Genomic DNA, 16,481 nt, shown 5'->3' on the forward strand with positions numbered 1-16,481 from the left:
TCTATCAAAAATCCAGTTAGATTACTGACACAGATATTATGAGAATAAAAAAACATATTTTTCTGTATTTTCTGGTTTAAAAATATAAAAATTCCACTTTAAATTTGCTGGAAAAATTTACTTAATATCTTCATTAATATCTCTTCAATTAAACATGTTATTATTCTTTTTATATTTATTTTTTTATATGTTTATACAATGCATGTCCATTAGGATGTTCGTGTAATTACAATATTACATAAAGAACAAGAAGCTATTTATTTGTTTTATAATGTTAAGAGATTCAAAGTTGTTGTAACTTTAAGGGGTATGACTTAATTAGTGAAATTTTATATTTGTTTCTTAAAAATTATTAATTTGAGTGTTATAAAAATCAAAGTTATTAAAGATTTATTATTATCGTTAACTTTATAATATTTAAATAATATGTGAAAAAGATGCAAGTGACATGCATGTTCCTATTTGTTGAAAGAATGGTTAACGGCTCAAAATCTCATGGGGTCCCATTTTCAGGATACCTAGCATCCTCCCATCTTTCCATCAACTTTTCTTTTCTCACTTTACAGTGTGTACATGTACATGGGAAATGCAACCCTCCTCTTATTGTATACTATACTATAATTTAATTTCTCTTACGTTCAACAATAATGTTATTAAACTTGCCGGATCAATTCATTCATATGCTTAGCAGTTGAGTTTTAAATAGAACTAACCTTGTCAAATTTGATGGATCAAAAAATAAATTAATGATCCTGTTAAAACCTAATTTTTATTTTTAAAAAAATTAAAATGACTTTGCTTTTCCTTTTCTTTTAAAAAAAAAATCTTAAAAATATATCATTTTAGATTCATGTAATAAAATAACAGTAGAATACATCAATGATTTACTTGATGAAAAAACCCACTTCTAAAAAATATTCTCTAATGTCACGAATTAAAGAAAATTTATTAAACTTAAATATACATAGCAAACTATAAAGCAAAATACATGCATGGACAACATCAATCTTGGATCTATAGTAATACTATATAATAGATATAGTTTGAGCTACTTTTTCAAAAGCAAATTAATTTTTTATATTTTTAGATTATTTTTGATGTATTAATATTAAAAATAAATTTAAAAATAAAAAAATATTATTTAAATATATTTCTAAATAAAAAATATTTTAAAAAATAATAATTATTATAATATTATAATAGGAGTGGTGTCCAACAATAGACATTGTGGTTTATGGCAGCTCCTCCATAGGTTACAAGATGATGAATTCGTCATGCAAAATCTCATAATGACACTTTTCAAGCTGCAAATATATATGTCTGTCTGCCCATCATTTCTTTCTTGCATTTACATGAGACTAACATATTCGTTAACACCAACTTTTATGGTCTTTTAACCACCAAAGTCGTCTTTTTTTTTTTTTTTTTCTTTTTTCAAAGTACCAAAGTTTTTTAAGCTTCTTGATCACCATGGATATGAATTTCTATTAAGATGTGAGAGTTTTAATTTATTTTCTTGTTTCAAAATTTACCCTTTTCTTCTCTTGTTTTATATTTTGAATGTCATTTAAGTTGTTTTAAATATATATTATTTTATTTTTAACCATTCAAAAACTATTTTGTTATTGTCCCGAGACCCAAAATAAAATGGATATTATCAGGTTCGGGTGAATTCAATAATAAGTGTTTGTTGGCATTCTAGCCTTTCTTTTTTTTCTCCTTTCAGAGCCTATCCAAAAGAGAATCTAGTACTTATTGGTTGTGAATATTTGAACAGAATGAACCGCAATGTGAATATCTTTATTTCGGAACAAAAAATTAAAATTAGGCATTGTCAACTAGAATGTATATATTATAATTAAAATAAAAAAATATATTTCTTATAAATTTATTCCAAAATTATTACAAAAATATTTATTTTAGATTTTTGTCTCTATCTTTTTAATTAATTATATTTTTGTTTTGTATATGTACATATTTTCTGCTTTAAATGCTAATAAAAGCAATAGATTATACATATCCATAATGAATTTATGAAAAAAATATTTTTTCCAACTTCCATAACGTGAAGATCATAGATGATACTAAACTAAAATCTTATTACAAAAACAAATTGCAATATTTGCAAGACATGGATATAGTGGCAAGTACATGTAGAATGACTTTTTAGTTTTAGGTTTTTGAGAATTGAGGAGGGGTGGTTTGGAATTATATGATTTGGGGGTGCTTGGTGTTGAGAAAAATCTATATTTTGAAAAGACATGATCAGATCAGTGACTGCGATCAAGCGTGGCAAATCAGACGGCTGAAAGTGGGTCCCAACACCACGAGAGCCCTACCTGGAAAGCATCTACACGTTGGCCCACCTAAAGCTCCATCTTTAGAAAGGTCGGTTCCCAAAGCTATTTACCAACACATTTATATATAGATCAATCGAGGAAAAAGTAAAACCATGGTCCATGGTACTTTCTTTTAGTCACAATAATAATATATATATTATATATATATATATATATATATATATATATATATGAGTTTCTTTTTTAATCTATTTAAGTATCTTATTTTGCAAAGTTATTAGACATGGTTGTTCATTAATTAATTCAAGAGTTAAATAAATTAATTAGAATTGATTTAGATTAAAATAAAATAGTGCGGTTTTAACTTTATAAAAAACAAATAAAATAATATTATTTTAAATTTTTTTAATAAATTTAACAAGATTTTGATAAAATTAAAATTTTATCAAGTTCAATCAAAATAAACTTTTATTCAATCTAATTTTAAAATAGAGTCTCTAAATTACTTGGTTCAAGAGACGAAATATTATTCTTTATCATAGTATATAAATAGATCATCATAAATCTATTAATCTCAGTACATGAAAACTTATTTCAATCAAATTAAGAATATAAACTTAATTTCAATATAAAAACTTCAATGAAAATATTACCCAAAAAGATTGGATTAAAAAAAACCATAACACCAAAAATTGTTTCAATATTATTTTTTTTCTAGTGGGACCATCCAAGAGAGGTCATTTGATAACAATCATCATAGTTGGTGATTGAAGGCCCCATTTAAGGCACCGGCCTAGACACCATTGTTGGCTTTTGCTTGTCTCCACGCCCATCCTTACAATGTGAAATTGTTTTATAGTTTAAAGAAAGTGAAAAGCTAAAAAAAAAAAAATACCTTAAAAATAGTAAATTATTTGACCACAGCAGTGAAAAGTAGTCCTTCATTATTGTTTACATACACAAAAGGTGCCATGAATTAGCCTTTCTTTAGCCTATTACTATGATTATATGTGTAGTAGGCACCGAAGCTCCGACCAATTTTATTTTATTTTTCGATATTGGTTCAAAAAGAAGCTGGGCACCATTAGTTTCTGTATATAGAAAATTAATTACAATACAAATTACATGGAAAAAAAAATTAATCTATATAGTGAATTTTATTTTTTATTTATTTTATTGGTGAAAGTATTTTAAGTTGATTTTGGTATATATATCAAGATTAAATTCTATCAAATTTTAAACAAGTTATTCATGTTTAAATCAATATATATATATACATCTCGATCAAATTTTTTTGATATATTTAAAAATGTTAATAAAAAAAATCATATGTGCAAAAAATTTAAAGCAAACAAACAAAAAAAAGGGTAAAACTTGTTTCTTGATTGTACTTAATTAGAATCTTTGAAAATAAACTAAACAATAATGGACAAGATTTGCATTCAACTTGCTTGGATGGCTCTTGATGTTCTCATATGGCAAAATTATTTTGTACACACAAATATATTGCTTGGCATGTGATTGTGTCAAAACATATTAAATTGTGTTTGCCATGACATGTACGCCACTCCAGGTTTTGATGATAATGAAGACTAGCAGTTTCAAGAAAGCCTTAATTCATGAAACACCATTTGTCTTTTAGGTTTTTCAAAAGCTAAATCATATACCAATTCTTTTTTAGTATATAATCTTAATAATTATAGGGTTAATTAGAATGGTGAGAGCACGCGAGCTTAGTTATCAATTTTTTTTAATATATATATATATATATATATATATATATATATATATATATGTTTAGGTGAGTCATTAACTTGACTATATTCAATAACATCAAACAATATAATAGCTTGATTTAAACTATAAAAAACAAATAGTAGTAGATGAATCATACAAAAAATATTTAGTAGTAATTAATTAAAATAAATAAGATGCTAATACTATACCTGAAAGGAGGAGAAAAAAATCACTCGAGACTTATTGTCATTCCACTGTGGATAATGCCTACCACCAAAAGACCTTGATGAGACGGTCCAAATCTCACTGTAAAAAAGTGCATGATGACATTAAAAAAAACCCGCATCACTAGAGTAATGTTGTAGAAGAAAAAAAAAAGAGAAAGGATATTCAACCAATCAATTTTATTTAATTTAAGAATAAAATTTATTTAAAAATAAACTTAATAAAAACACTATTATATCCGCAATGAATTGTATCTAGGTAAACAATGTTTTCTCCTTTCTTTTTCAGCTTTTTTTTTTTAATGGCTTGGTTACATCTTGCACTCGATTTTCATTATAAAAAAAAAATAATGAGGTGAATTTGATTTTCATATACTTTTAGATATATATTTTTAATTTTTTTGTTTGATGGTAAGTATATTTTTAGACTAACTTATATGTTAACTAAAACTAAGTTTGCTATCCAACATTTTAAGTATATTATCGAACATTTTAAGAATATATCTCTTATGTTGATCTAGTATATGAAAGCGTGTTTGACATTGCGATCGATAGCGGTTGCTTTTAAAATGATTTTCACTTGTAAATTCATTAAAATAATATTTTTATTATTATTATTTTTTTTGACATCGATATATTAAAACGATATAAAATATCAAAAAAAATAATTAAAAAAATCAAATTAAAAAAAATTGCATTCAAAACGCTAAAACAAACCTGTTCAAAATATAGAAATATCTCTTCTTAACTAATAAAAGAACAAAATGAATTCTCCTTAAAAAGAAATATCATCATGACCAACACGGTTAATTCGATTCAAAAGGAGGAACCATTCTATGAAAAAAATAAAAAAATAAAAGGGGCAAGGTTAGGCTAGTTAAAATTAACAGAAAATCAAATAGAAATCCTATACAAAACATGAATGCATTACATGATCTAGGCAGTAATTAACCTACATTATGCTCTCCTAGAAAATAAGAACACATGGGAACCCACTCAAAAGAAAGGTATGGTGCTGATATATGAAATGGCATCCACCATTTTGGATTGCCAATTCATATTTGATTTTAAGTATTTGTCAATTCCATCATTTAAAATCATATAAAAAATCTAATCTCAATCATACTTTATATGAAAAAAGAAATAACATATTTACAACTAGCAAGACATGCTAAGGTGTCTTGTCAGCAAAATGATCAGGTGTCAAGTTGAAAGATTCTCCAAGTGAGCATGCTCCCTATGATCTCATGCTCTCATTCTTTAAATAATCTATGCATTTCACTCCTCTATAAATAGCTCTCGCATTGATCATCTCTCCACTTCACGAGCTCACAAGCATCCTAATTTGTGTCTATACCGTCCTTTCTTAATTTCTTTCTACCCTCCTCCGAATCCTGCTATCGTTCCCTCTTTGCTTTCCAAAATGGCCACTGTTGAGGTAAATATTTCTGCTAAAATCAATATTTTTCTTGCCTATAAGCACAAATCTTCAAGCCTCTTAGTCTATCATTACAACCCATTTCTTGATCTAGCACAAGTGGTAGCTAGATCACCTTGAGACACATGCAGTGTGTGCGTGTGCGTGTTGTTGAGTCCTTTTGAGCGATAGTATCTTTCTGATTACTGAAGTTTTTTTCCTACTTCTTTTATGATCAAATGTTTCTGCATCTAGATCAAATGATAGATCAACTTATTCTCTGAGCTAGATTTGAAAATTCTGGTTTCGATCAACCAACTCTACCTCTTGAGATAGACCAACAAAATCATAAGCCACTTGACACTTCTTTTTCTTTTCCTGATGATCTTTTCAAGAACCGTATTCATGTTCCAAGCTTTTGTTCTCAAGAGAAAGTAACATAGATTAAGGAAATATGAATCCTAAAAACCCTTGTAGTTTTCTTCTGTTTGGTTATACATCTTGGGATAAATATCAGTACGGTTTTTGTTGCAGGTTGAAGCTGCTCCATCAGTTCCTGAGACCGAGGTATCTAAGGTGACCAAGACCGAGGAGACACCAACAGAAACTGCACCACCTGCCTCTGAGCCAGTAGCTGAAGAGCCAACAGAAGCAGCACCCGCTGATGCTCCAGCCGCAGAACCTGAAGCTGAACCTGCTGTTGAGGTTGAAACCAAGGAGGTTGTAGAAGAACCAGCAAAAACTGAGCCTGAAGAGGTTGCAGCCCCAGCAGCAGAAGAAACTCCTGAGGACAAGCCTGAAGAGACTGTTGCTGAGGAGACTGCTGCTGAGGAGACTGTTGTCGAAGAGACTAAAGAGGAGGCAGCACCGGCTCCTGTTGAGGAAGAGAAGCCAGCAGAAGAAGAAAAGCCAGCTGAGACACCAGCTGCAGAGACAACCACCGCAGAAGTTCCTGTGGAGACTACTGAGTGAATAGATTGATTCTATGAAGTGATTGATACTAGTGGGGTGGGGTCTTTGTTTTTCTTCTAGGTTTCACTGTCAAAGTCCTCAGGTTTCTGCTTTGTTTCATTTCTCTGTTTATTGATTTATGATTATGGTTACAGAAAGGGTTTTGGATGGGATCTTGGGATATGGAAGCTATAGAGTCGATACTAAGCACTTGGAACACACATCAGATTACAACTTGCCAGCCCAGGCCAGAGCACACAGCAAGAACGGTTGCCATTGCAAGGGCCATGACTCATGGTGGCATGGGGTTAATTTGAATGTATGTGGGTTTCCATAAGTTCTATTGATTTTGAAATGGTGTGATGATGTGATCTCTATCTAGGCTTGATAATAAAAATTATATTACTATGTTTATGTTTAGTAAATGAGCACTTGCTGCTGCTAGTTATCTATGCTTCGTTTTTTTGTGAGAAATAAGACTTGCCAAGGTTTTAGTATAAAGTCCAACGCATAAATCATGAAGGCAGGTGCTAATCATCCTTGCAGCAATAACAACTTGCACATAATAGATTTCTAGGCCATGTCAAATCCAATCCGATGCAGGTGAAAGTAGCGAGAACCAAAAGAAAAAGAATTAGCTGGAATAGAGTTATAAAACTTAAATCTTATTTTATTTCTGAAATATTAATCTAATAAGTTCTACATTTCTAAAAAATTTACAAGTCACCTTGAAAAACTAGAAACCTAAAATGAAAAATGAAAGATAGCTAAAATCATGAAGTCCAAAAAAAAAATATAACAAAACTAGATTAAACATGATTTTTAAAGCCTAATTTGAGGATTTTCATGTAGCGAATAGATCGTTAAGTGCTCTCCTAGAATCAAGTCTCGAGAATCTCTTGTAAAAACATAAATTCCATTTAATACTTCGATCAAAAGTTATAATTTTTTTTAATCACAATGCTAATTTATTGTGATTGAACCTTCTCTTAAACCTAACTTTATCGATCACACCAAGTCAAAAAAATATCAACTAGATCATTTACAAAGTCTGTTTATTTGCGATAAATTTTTATTTAATTATGATAAATATATATTAACTGCTCAAAATTCCTTTTGGAACCCACACAAATAAAAAAGGACTGCCACAGGTTTACCACTACCATTACATCAAACAGTGTGATTTTGATGAAATATCTCATTTTTTCAAGCACAGAAATAATTTCGCAATTAAACCTTCCAGACTTTTAAATTGCTTATCAACATGGCAAAATAGCTACGCCACAAATCTTGGTTACGTGTGATCTTGAGTCTTGGAGGCTAAGACAAGCTTACAGTGGTCTATTTTCCAATGGAAAGATATGTAATGTCAGGTGGCTCAGGTCCATCTATGAATGGTGACAACAGCTTAGTGCCAGAACAATGAAACAAATATCTATCACTATAAGTCCTGTAGAATAAGCTTCATCATGCAGCTCAATACTTTGAAACAACATATCAAAGACCAACTCCAAATGACTCGATAATCCGTAACAAGATTCATACAGATACAGGCAAGAAGATTCATACAGAAACAGGCAAGAAATTTGATCCAGTGCCTGGTCATAAGACAAATGCAAAGGACAACGTAAGATTGTAATGACTTTCAGGGAAAAAGGTTGTTTCATCATGTTCCTTCACATGATGAACATAACTTATCTGATGACCTAATAATTTGCGAAACACGGAGAATCTTGTCGTAACAAGAACCATGCTGTATTAGCAAAACAGAACCCTAATTAGACATGAACATAGCCAAATACAAAGATAATCAAGCATTAGATGATAATAATATACTGACCAGCAAAATAAAGTACGTACATTTTTTCAATGAGACAGTTGAATCATTCAATAATTTTGGACGTGCAAACGAGAGAAGTGAGAATAATAACCTTTCTATGAATTTGGATGTCATTGCATAATCTGTGTACTTACATGACAAGAAAATCAGCTACTGTTACTGATGAAGGAAGTCCATCTGGGAGCATAGAAATTTTCTTCCTTCTAGCCCCCAGCAGCATTATTTACGCTATACCTATATTAACCGTCTGACAAAAAGAGCAATGACATCGCAACTTTCCTGGAGGAAACATAAATTAACTACGAGACTTTCTTACATAGTCTAATGGAGCTGACAGCATAAACCTATCTGTACAAGCTGAGATGAAATCTTTTCTATGTGCAGTACGAACCCTTGTTTACCCTGAAAGTGAATGCACCCAATGCATTACCAAGTGCCAAAACTGCATCCAACATGTTCTTGGGTGATGACGCGGAGGCGATCTTGCATGATAGCCATGGAGGGATAAGGTGGGAAACACAACCGGTAAAAGCAAGTATGAGATGAAGGAAGGTGATCATGTGGTTCTGTGGACTTGTAAATGTAAAGTCGCGAGGCCAAACCACGGAAACCCTCAACAGGTAGATACTTCACCGAGGTCCAAAAGAAGAGAAGAACCTTCCTCTGATCTGCTGACATTCCCCCAACAATCTGCAAGATGTTCAAGTAGAGGATAAATAAAACAAAAAGCAATGCTTTTGCCCTGACAGAACATTTTACTATTAAGTATGAGAAATGTGGGACTATCTCAACTGCAGCTGACTGGTAAAAAACTCAAGGTCCAGGAATGCAAATGCAGGCCAATATGGTTCTCACTTCCTCATATCATTTTCTCATGTATATTTTTAAGATCAAAAGCAAAAAATAATACTACGGAGACTTCTGGAATAAAACTCAGTATGTTGTGTGGAGCTCTCTATGTGGGTTTGGCTACCTCTTCCATGGAGTGCACGATTATTTACTGGTTTCTCTCAAGTACCTTGAGTGTCATTTGTTGAGTATATTATGAACCAACCAAAAATCAGGCATCCTACCATTGGAGAACAATCAAAGTTCATGGGAAACCCACATCCTGTGTTTTTTATGACAAGCAAATTAATTAATAAGGTTATTCCACGCTGGTGATGGAATAAGGACATGCCTGATACACAAGGATAAAGAGTGAGGAGAACCTATTAAAGACCTGAATGGAATAACAAACTTTCTCAAAAGCAGTGCTTTATCAAATGAGCATCAATCAAATCCCACACTGTTATCAGAGATATGCTTTTGTTATGACCAATGACCAACTATCTGAATAGGCATATCTACCTTAAGGCTGATTTTCAAAACAAAATGTACCTTATTTCTGTTTTGCTCAGCTCACTCTGCAAAGCAAGAAATTAAAAGAAACAAAATCCACCCTCATTTCAAATCTCACCTGGAATATTTTTATGAGACAATAAAACCTGATGGACCAACATTAGCAGCACATTAAAGTTAAAAGGTAAATCACTTCCTCAATTTTATCACCTAACAAAAAAATCAGTTAAACTCCAAACTGCTGATGGGATAAACAGCCCATCTGGTACAAAAGAAAAACCTTATAAAACACAGAAAATTCCTTGATGGATATAAAATCAATATTTTGACAAATAAAACACCACTCCCAAGGCCTACCCATTCACAACCCCACAGAAAGAGGAACCAACGGAAGTATGGAAACAAAATCCACAATTGTTCCAACTCTGGCCTTACCTCCCAAAGTCTAGCACACTTGTGGAAGCACATAAGAAATCCAACTACACCCACCATACTCTAATTTCACAGCAACAATTTTTTTCCCTTCCAATGTTTATATGTAGTCAACATAATGTACATGCTCAACATTTTGACATTTGTATTTGTGTAAATGCCTGCATGAATACCATGCATTCAAACTTCAACATCAAAAAATTCCCATAATAACATAACTTAAAACTCTTAAATTTGATCTTAGCAAACACAAACTAAGTTCCTAATATGCTTCCTTATTTAACCATGAGATCATCACTGTGTTGAGGAATTCATGGCACAACCTTAAGCATTTGAGATTCAAATGATCTGTAGATGTGACAAACCAAACATGGAAAGCACTTTGAATTTGCTTCAGTATTTATCATGTGTCAACAACTTAAGTCACACATCTTTCAGCATTTAAGACATTGCACCAAAGTGATATGCTGACATGCAGCAGTCAAATGGTGAACTGGCAAACAACCTCACATGTCCTATTTTCACACCATCATACATTAGAAAAAATTGAATTCACATAGTAATTAGGCTATGCTTAATTAGCAAAACAGCAGCACACCTGGTAAGGATATACAGATAAGGATTGTTTTGTCATGTTAGAAAATAATGAACAAAAGCTACTTCCAAGAAATATAAAAAGAAAAGAACACAAACAGTATGCATTCCACAGATAGTTGTTTCCCTAGAAAATATATCATCCATCCCATAAAGATTATAACTGATTATAAAGACTAGAAATATGAGATGAAGAAGAACCTATACCGCAAAAAAAAAAAAAAAAGTTTAGATTTGAGATATAACATGAACACAAGCATGCAAGAGCATACCTCCCAGAACCAGGATATCTGAGGATCAGTTTCCTTGTAGCTGCTGTACTCAGTGTGAGCCTTCCAGTCTTCCACACATATAGCACTTTCACTTCCATATAGCATCCAATCAAGATCTTCGAGCTCCAAGCTTCGGAAGAAGAGCTTCTGTTCCCCCGGGTTTGAAAGAATATCAGCAAAACCACGTGCAAATCGAGATACAGGGTCAGAGATAGATGTGACAAAGCGATGTTGAATGAGCAGATTGACATATTTCTCTCGGTTCTTGCTATTTACAACAATGCCTTTCCCACCAGGGCAAAGTTCCACAACTTTTATGGATCCTAGCTCCTCAACTTCTCTGACAAATGTCAGCCCCAAAGCATCTGAATCAATGAACTCAGGATCCATCTGCAGAATCTGTTTGCAACTGCTATACAAGCATGGATCTGCATCCCGTATGTCTTCCAAAGAAATATGCATCCCAGCCAATTGCAAGAAAAACACACGATCAAATACAATGCCGACTTGCACTTTATGCATCAAAGCTAATGCAATCACTCGACCAGAGAATTTGAAATAATCAAGGTGCATGGGATCCACCTTAGATGCTGCACGTGAAGTGAAAACAATGAAGTCCATATTTATACTCTGTTTGTTAGTGGTTGTCCATGCCAGCAATTGAATCCAACCAAGACCATGGAACTTAACGCAAGTCCAGAACCAGAACACAATAAAAAACCTCAATGATAATTCTTTGAAGAGGCATTTCAGAGCTCATCAATGCAACTTTAATGCAGTGGAGTAATTAGACATGTTAATCCTCCAAACAGAACCAATAAAATATTTGTCAAAATATGGAGTTCAGATAACAGAATTGGAGAAAATGGAAAACATTCATGGAGAACAACACTAGGGGCTCAGGTATTTCACAATAAAATATTTGTGAAAACAAGAGGTTCATCAATTAGAGCTTAACAAATTTATGCTAGGAAACTTCTACTATAGGATGCAATGCTCCTTTATCCCATAATGCCATGGACCCACATGGTAAACACCTTTCATACCAATAAATATTAGTGAAAGAGCTCTAACAGAGTGCAATGACTAATCTCTCCTACAGTTAAATACCAAACAATAATAGCAAAATATAAAAGTTTAAGCCCCACAGTATTCGATCAAGTGTAGGAAAACTCTCCAACCTTCTTAAAATTGGTATTTCAATCCAAATTATGACCTAAATTTAATATTAAGTTTCACATTCTCCAGATTTAGGTGTGTAACTACATTCAATCATGAAAAGATAAAACCCACAGGAAACCCTATACATTGTACAGGTAAAGCATTTATTAAAAAGGCAGCAGAAGCTTACCGGGATTAGGATAGAACCTTCTACGATCACTTGGGCATGCCACAAAAAGGGCATTTTGAGGATCAAATATAGCTTGTGTAACCAAGAAAAACCACTCACGCAATACACCAGGACCAGTTGCTTCCTCATTTTTAAATTCCATAAATAAACCACCATGCAGTGTGTCTGATTCGGCGTGCACTATGTACTCAAATGACTCCGCCAACAATTGCGACCGATCAATGAGCATCTCATGCAGGTCCTCGTAATCTTCTTTCACCTCAGGGAACATCATCATAGCCAAATGCCTCCTAGACTCAAAATCAGTCACATCCTTATGCTGAAGAAGCCACTGATGATCATCAGTTCGTTTAGCATATCTAACAATCAGCACACACAAGGAAGCTTTTCTACGCCTCAAAATCGTCCAAAACATTTCCTCAGCACCCTTATAAAGTCTAGCAATGTTATTCAACTCCTTCAAAATAAACAAATATTGGGACCAACCTGTATGATTTAACTCACCTTCTCCATTCATTTTCAAATCCGAAGAATCCTGCATTTTCCCAAGACATTTCTCCATAATATTCAGCAAATCAATGAATATCACATGAAGCTGCTCAATTTCTTTCGCATACAATGGACAATTATACGCCCTCTTGCTCAAAGGCATCGGAATTGGACTCCTAAATCCCCTTTGCTCGGAGATCACACTATGCAATGGTATCAAAAACGCCGAAAAATCCTTAACATCAGCCTCCGATGGCCCCATACTCTCCACCACACTCCCCATCAAATCTTTAAACAACTTGCTCCCCAACTCACTAACAAATGGAAAAATCTCCTGCATAACAACTCCCTTCCCCTCCTCCCCTCCATGATACCTCCACCCACACGTACCCCCACCATTCTCCAACAACGAACCAAGACAACTCCTACAAACAGCATACAACGGATCGTCACTCCCAACCTTCCTCAACAAATTACAAAACTCCATCACAATCGGCACACACTGTAAATGCAAATTCTTAGGCAACGAAATCTTACACGAATTCAAAAAGTGCCTAATAGCACCCTCCGCACACTCCTTATTCCCTTTAATACTCGAAACATAAAGTGCAACTAGCGCAGCCGGTGCACTATTCGACAAAAAAACATTCAAGTGCCCCAAAGCATCCTCATTATCATCCTTGGGCGTCAAACTAAAGAACTCATTCATCAACTCCTTTATATGCTTTGACGTGAAAGGATGACCACCACACGGCAATATAGACTTACATATCCGACAAATGTAAGAAACCATATCATTAATCAATTGACAAGTACGAGGATGCCTAGTGCTACGCATTCGACCGACTAAATGAAGAATCGAATCGTTCTCAATAGAGTAATCGGAGAGTTTGTTCTCGTATTGCAATTGCTTACCTAAGTAGATTAATCTCTGCTCTATCACCGGCATTCCGGTCATCACGCGAATCCGTTCGTGGAGTGATTTGACAGAATCGCTCGAGTTCGCGTTGATCACAACATGAGTTGCATCGGAGATCATTCTGATAAAGAATTGGAGTCTTGATTGCGACCTCCGCAGCGGCAAGGGTGTGGTGGTCCCCATGGCGGAGGAGGGGAAGTTGGTGGATGATGAAGAGGTGGAGGTGGAGGCGTCGGAGACACGTGTGGAGAGCTGATTGGTGGAGGAGATGGAGGGAGGTTGTTGTTGTTCTTGATTGTTGCCGGTGGATGACTCGGTGTCGTCTTTACGCATCCTGACAGAGATTAAGTCAGAGAAAACGGCGTCGTTGTCATCCACATCGTCTAGTTTGCGTTTGGAAGAGACACGGTGATCAACGGTGGAGGAGCGCTGTTGATGAAGAGAATCAGCGGTGGGTGATTGGGGAAGAGACATTTGATGAACGGTGATGATTGTGTTCTCCCCGACCTGGGAAACTTTAAGGTTGGGGAGAAGGCATGAGATCGTTGTCGGAGAGAGTGAAACCGCGTGGTTTTTATTAACGGGGAGAGTAAACGACGAGGAAAGGACTGGACGAAGATGGTGTCGCCTCTGTCTCGGTGGGGTTTCTTGAGGGACTGGCTCTGGGTGTTTATTTTAACAGCCGTCAGCAACGAAGAGACTGTAATCTTACGCTAGAGTATTATATTATTGTGTGTGTGTGTTTTTGTTTGGCTATTTACGAAATTGGGCTTGAGAGAAGGTTAAGTGTGGCTCGGCTCTTGGGGTTTTTGTGAGATTCTTGATGATCACGTTGGTAATGTGAACGTATTCTATTTGTGTGATTGATTTACGTTACTGGAAATTACTTTTTTCATGATTCGGTGAAAGATAAATTTTACGGCGAGCGAGCGATAAGTTTTAATATCTATTTAATGAATTTTGGATTTATTTTTTTTATTAAATAAGTACTGATAATTACATCTTGAGCATTATAATTTTTTTTTCATGAAAAGATAATTGATAAATTTTGAATTTTAAATTATTACCGAGTAAGTGCTTATAGCTATAGCTTAAATATAGTCTTTTTTATAAAACAAAAAAATAGATTTTGAATGATGTACATATTCATGAATTTAAAATGCATTTAAACTAATTTGTTTTAATAAGATAATAAACATGTTGATAAGAATATCGATAAAACTAATTTGTATGTGCAGATAAATTTTTAATAAAAATTTCTAAACAAATATTTAATAATAATTATTTAAAATTTTATATATTCTTAAGCTTAATATGAAAAAGTAAATTTATATGAATATAAGTATAATATAAAGGATACGCTTTAAAAAGGAAGAAGATTTAATTGGGATGGAAAGGCTGGACTCTAGAGAGGACCATGGAGGCATAAGATGGGTGTTAGCAAGGCTGGTTAGGGTCGGTGTACAGTGCAATGTGTGCTACCGTCTTCACATAATGAAAGCCACGTGGCATAACAAAAAGGAAAAACCCATCAACAAACTTCCTGAGCAAGGACGGTGAGGTCCGCAGAACCTTAGGAAGCATATCCCACAATTTAATTAATCCAATAAAATGGTCATGTTTATATAAATACTCTTTTTTCTTTTTTATAATAATCGAGAGCGTACGTAATTAGTAAGTTAGAATACCATTATAATGGTGTTTTAGATGAAAAGAAATACAGTGATACTGTTCTTTTTACAATAAAAGGAACTTAGATGTCCTGTGCTTTCTCATATCTTCTAAATAAGTTAATTATTGCCAGTGTAGAAAAAGTTTCAATTTTAAATTTTAAAAATATAATAAATATTATTTTAATGTAATTTTAAAAAACACAACTTCAAAAACTAATTACAATAATTACAAGGAATCATTCCAACCAAATATCTTAAATTATTAGGTGAGGTTATAATTTCTAAGATATGGTTTATATTATTCTCCAACACACTCCCTCAAATGAAAGTTCTTTAAACTTGAAACTTGCATAGAACCACAATATCTTGCGCTTAATTTTTTTAAAATAAATCAGGATGATAAGATTCAATCTCGTGATCACTTGGTCATCAAGGTTATGATATCATAACAAAAAACCATCTTAACTCAATAACTTAAGATGTTAAGTAAGATTTCAAAATATAATTTATATTATTCTTCAATAAATAATAACAAAAAAAAAAAACAAATAAACAAACGAGTTCTTATTCTTCGTATGATATTCCTAACATTCAAAATCCCCCACATTTATAATACCATTAGAGAAAGGACATGCTGCTCGACTCCGATTGATTTAATTCTTTGTTGCTAAGAAATCTCTTGTGCTGACTCAGCCCTGGACAGGATAAGTACTGACCACAGGTTGAGGAAGCTCCATGGACTCTTCTTTGCTCATGTCATAAGAAACTACCAAAATACCTCCCTTTCATTTCGAGCCCACGGATTGCTTTCCAGATAATAAAATTGTTTCCACATTTGAATCTTGAAAGAGACTTCACGGGGAGTCAAGAATCTCAGTGATGATAGCACTAGGAAGGTTAGATGAGACTTCAGAGAATGTAGAGATGATGGTGGATACTAA

General features: G+C 33.4%; 2 protein-coding genes across 5 annotated transcripts; one reads left to right on the forward strand and one right to left on the reverse strand.

Moving 5' to 3' along the window:
• Nucleotides 1–5,540: 5,540 nt before the first annotated feature.
• LOC118046170 (uncharacterized) lies at nucleotides 5,541–7,054 on the forward strand. Its single transcript, XM_035054962.2, has 2 exons — nucleotides 5,541–5,699; nucleotides 6,213–7,054. The coding sequence occupies exons 1-2, from the start codon at nucleotides 5,685–5,687 to the stop codon at nucleotides 6,648–6,650; spliced, it is 453 nt and encodes a 150-aa protein (XP_034910853.1). The 5' UTR covers nucleotides 5,541–5,684; the 3' UTR covers nucleotides 6,651–7,054.
• A 530-nt stretch (nucleotides 7,055–7,584) lies between these two features.
• Nucleotides 7,585–14,579, reverse strand: LOC118046169 (E3 ubiquitin-protein ligase UPL5). Of its 4 annotated transcripts, XR_012170190.1 has the most exons (4): nucleotides 12,460–14,578; nucleotides 11,109–11,698; nucleotides 8,604–9,159; nucleotides 7,585–8,382 (listed from the first exon to the last, which is right to left on the reverse strand). XR_012170190.1 is itself a non-coding variant. In XM_035054961.2 (3 exons), the coding sequence occupies exons 1-3, from the start codon at nucleotides 14,339–14,341 to the stop codon at nucleotides 8,896–8,898; spliced, it is 2,589 nt and encodes an 862-aa protein (XP_034910852.1). In that variant the 5' UTR covers nucleotides 14,342–14,578; the 3' UTR covers nucleotides 8,548–8,895. The 4 variants fall into 4 exon arrangements, 3 of the variants coding, with proteins under 3 accessions (XP_034910852.1, XP_034910851.1, XP_073266215.1); XM_035054961.2 differs by lacking the exon at nucleotides 7,585–8,382 and having other exon boundaries at nucleotides 8,548–9,159; nucleotides 11,109–11,551; XM_035054960.2 differs by lacking the exon at nucleotides 7,585–8,382 and having other exon boundaries at nucleotides 8,548–9,159.
• Nucleotides 14,580–16,481: the final 1,902 nt, after the last annotated feature.

The sequence above is a fragment of the Populus alba genome, chromosome 6 (genome assembly GCF_005239225.2).
Source record: "Populus alba chromosome 6, ASM523922v2, whole genome shotgun sequence".
In the NCBI taxonomy this organism is placed as follows: Eukaryota; Viridiplantae; Streptophyta; class Magnoliopsida; order Malpighiales; family Salicaceae; genus Populus; species Populus alba.

Bases quoted from the DNA above. Each gene is read 5' to 3' on its own strand.
- LOC118046169 (XM_035054960.2), bottom strand. From the start codon at position 14,341: ATGTCTCTTCCCCAATCACCCACCGCTGATTCTCTTCATCAACAGCGC. The intron at 11,699-12,459 runs GTAAGCTTCTGC...CTTCACGTGCAG, and splicing joins AAGGTTCTATCCTAATCCCG to CATCTAAGGTGGATCCCATG. The intron at 9,160-11,108 runs GTATGCTCTTGC...AACATCTTGCAG, and splicing joins AGATATCCTGGTTCTGGGAG to ATTGTTGGGGGAATGTCAGC.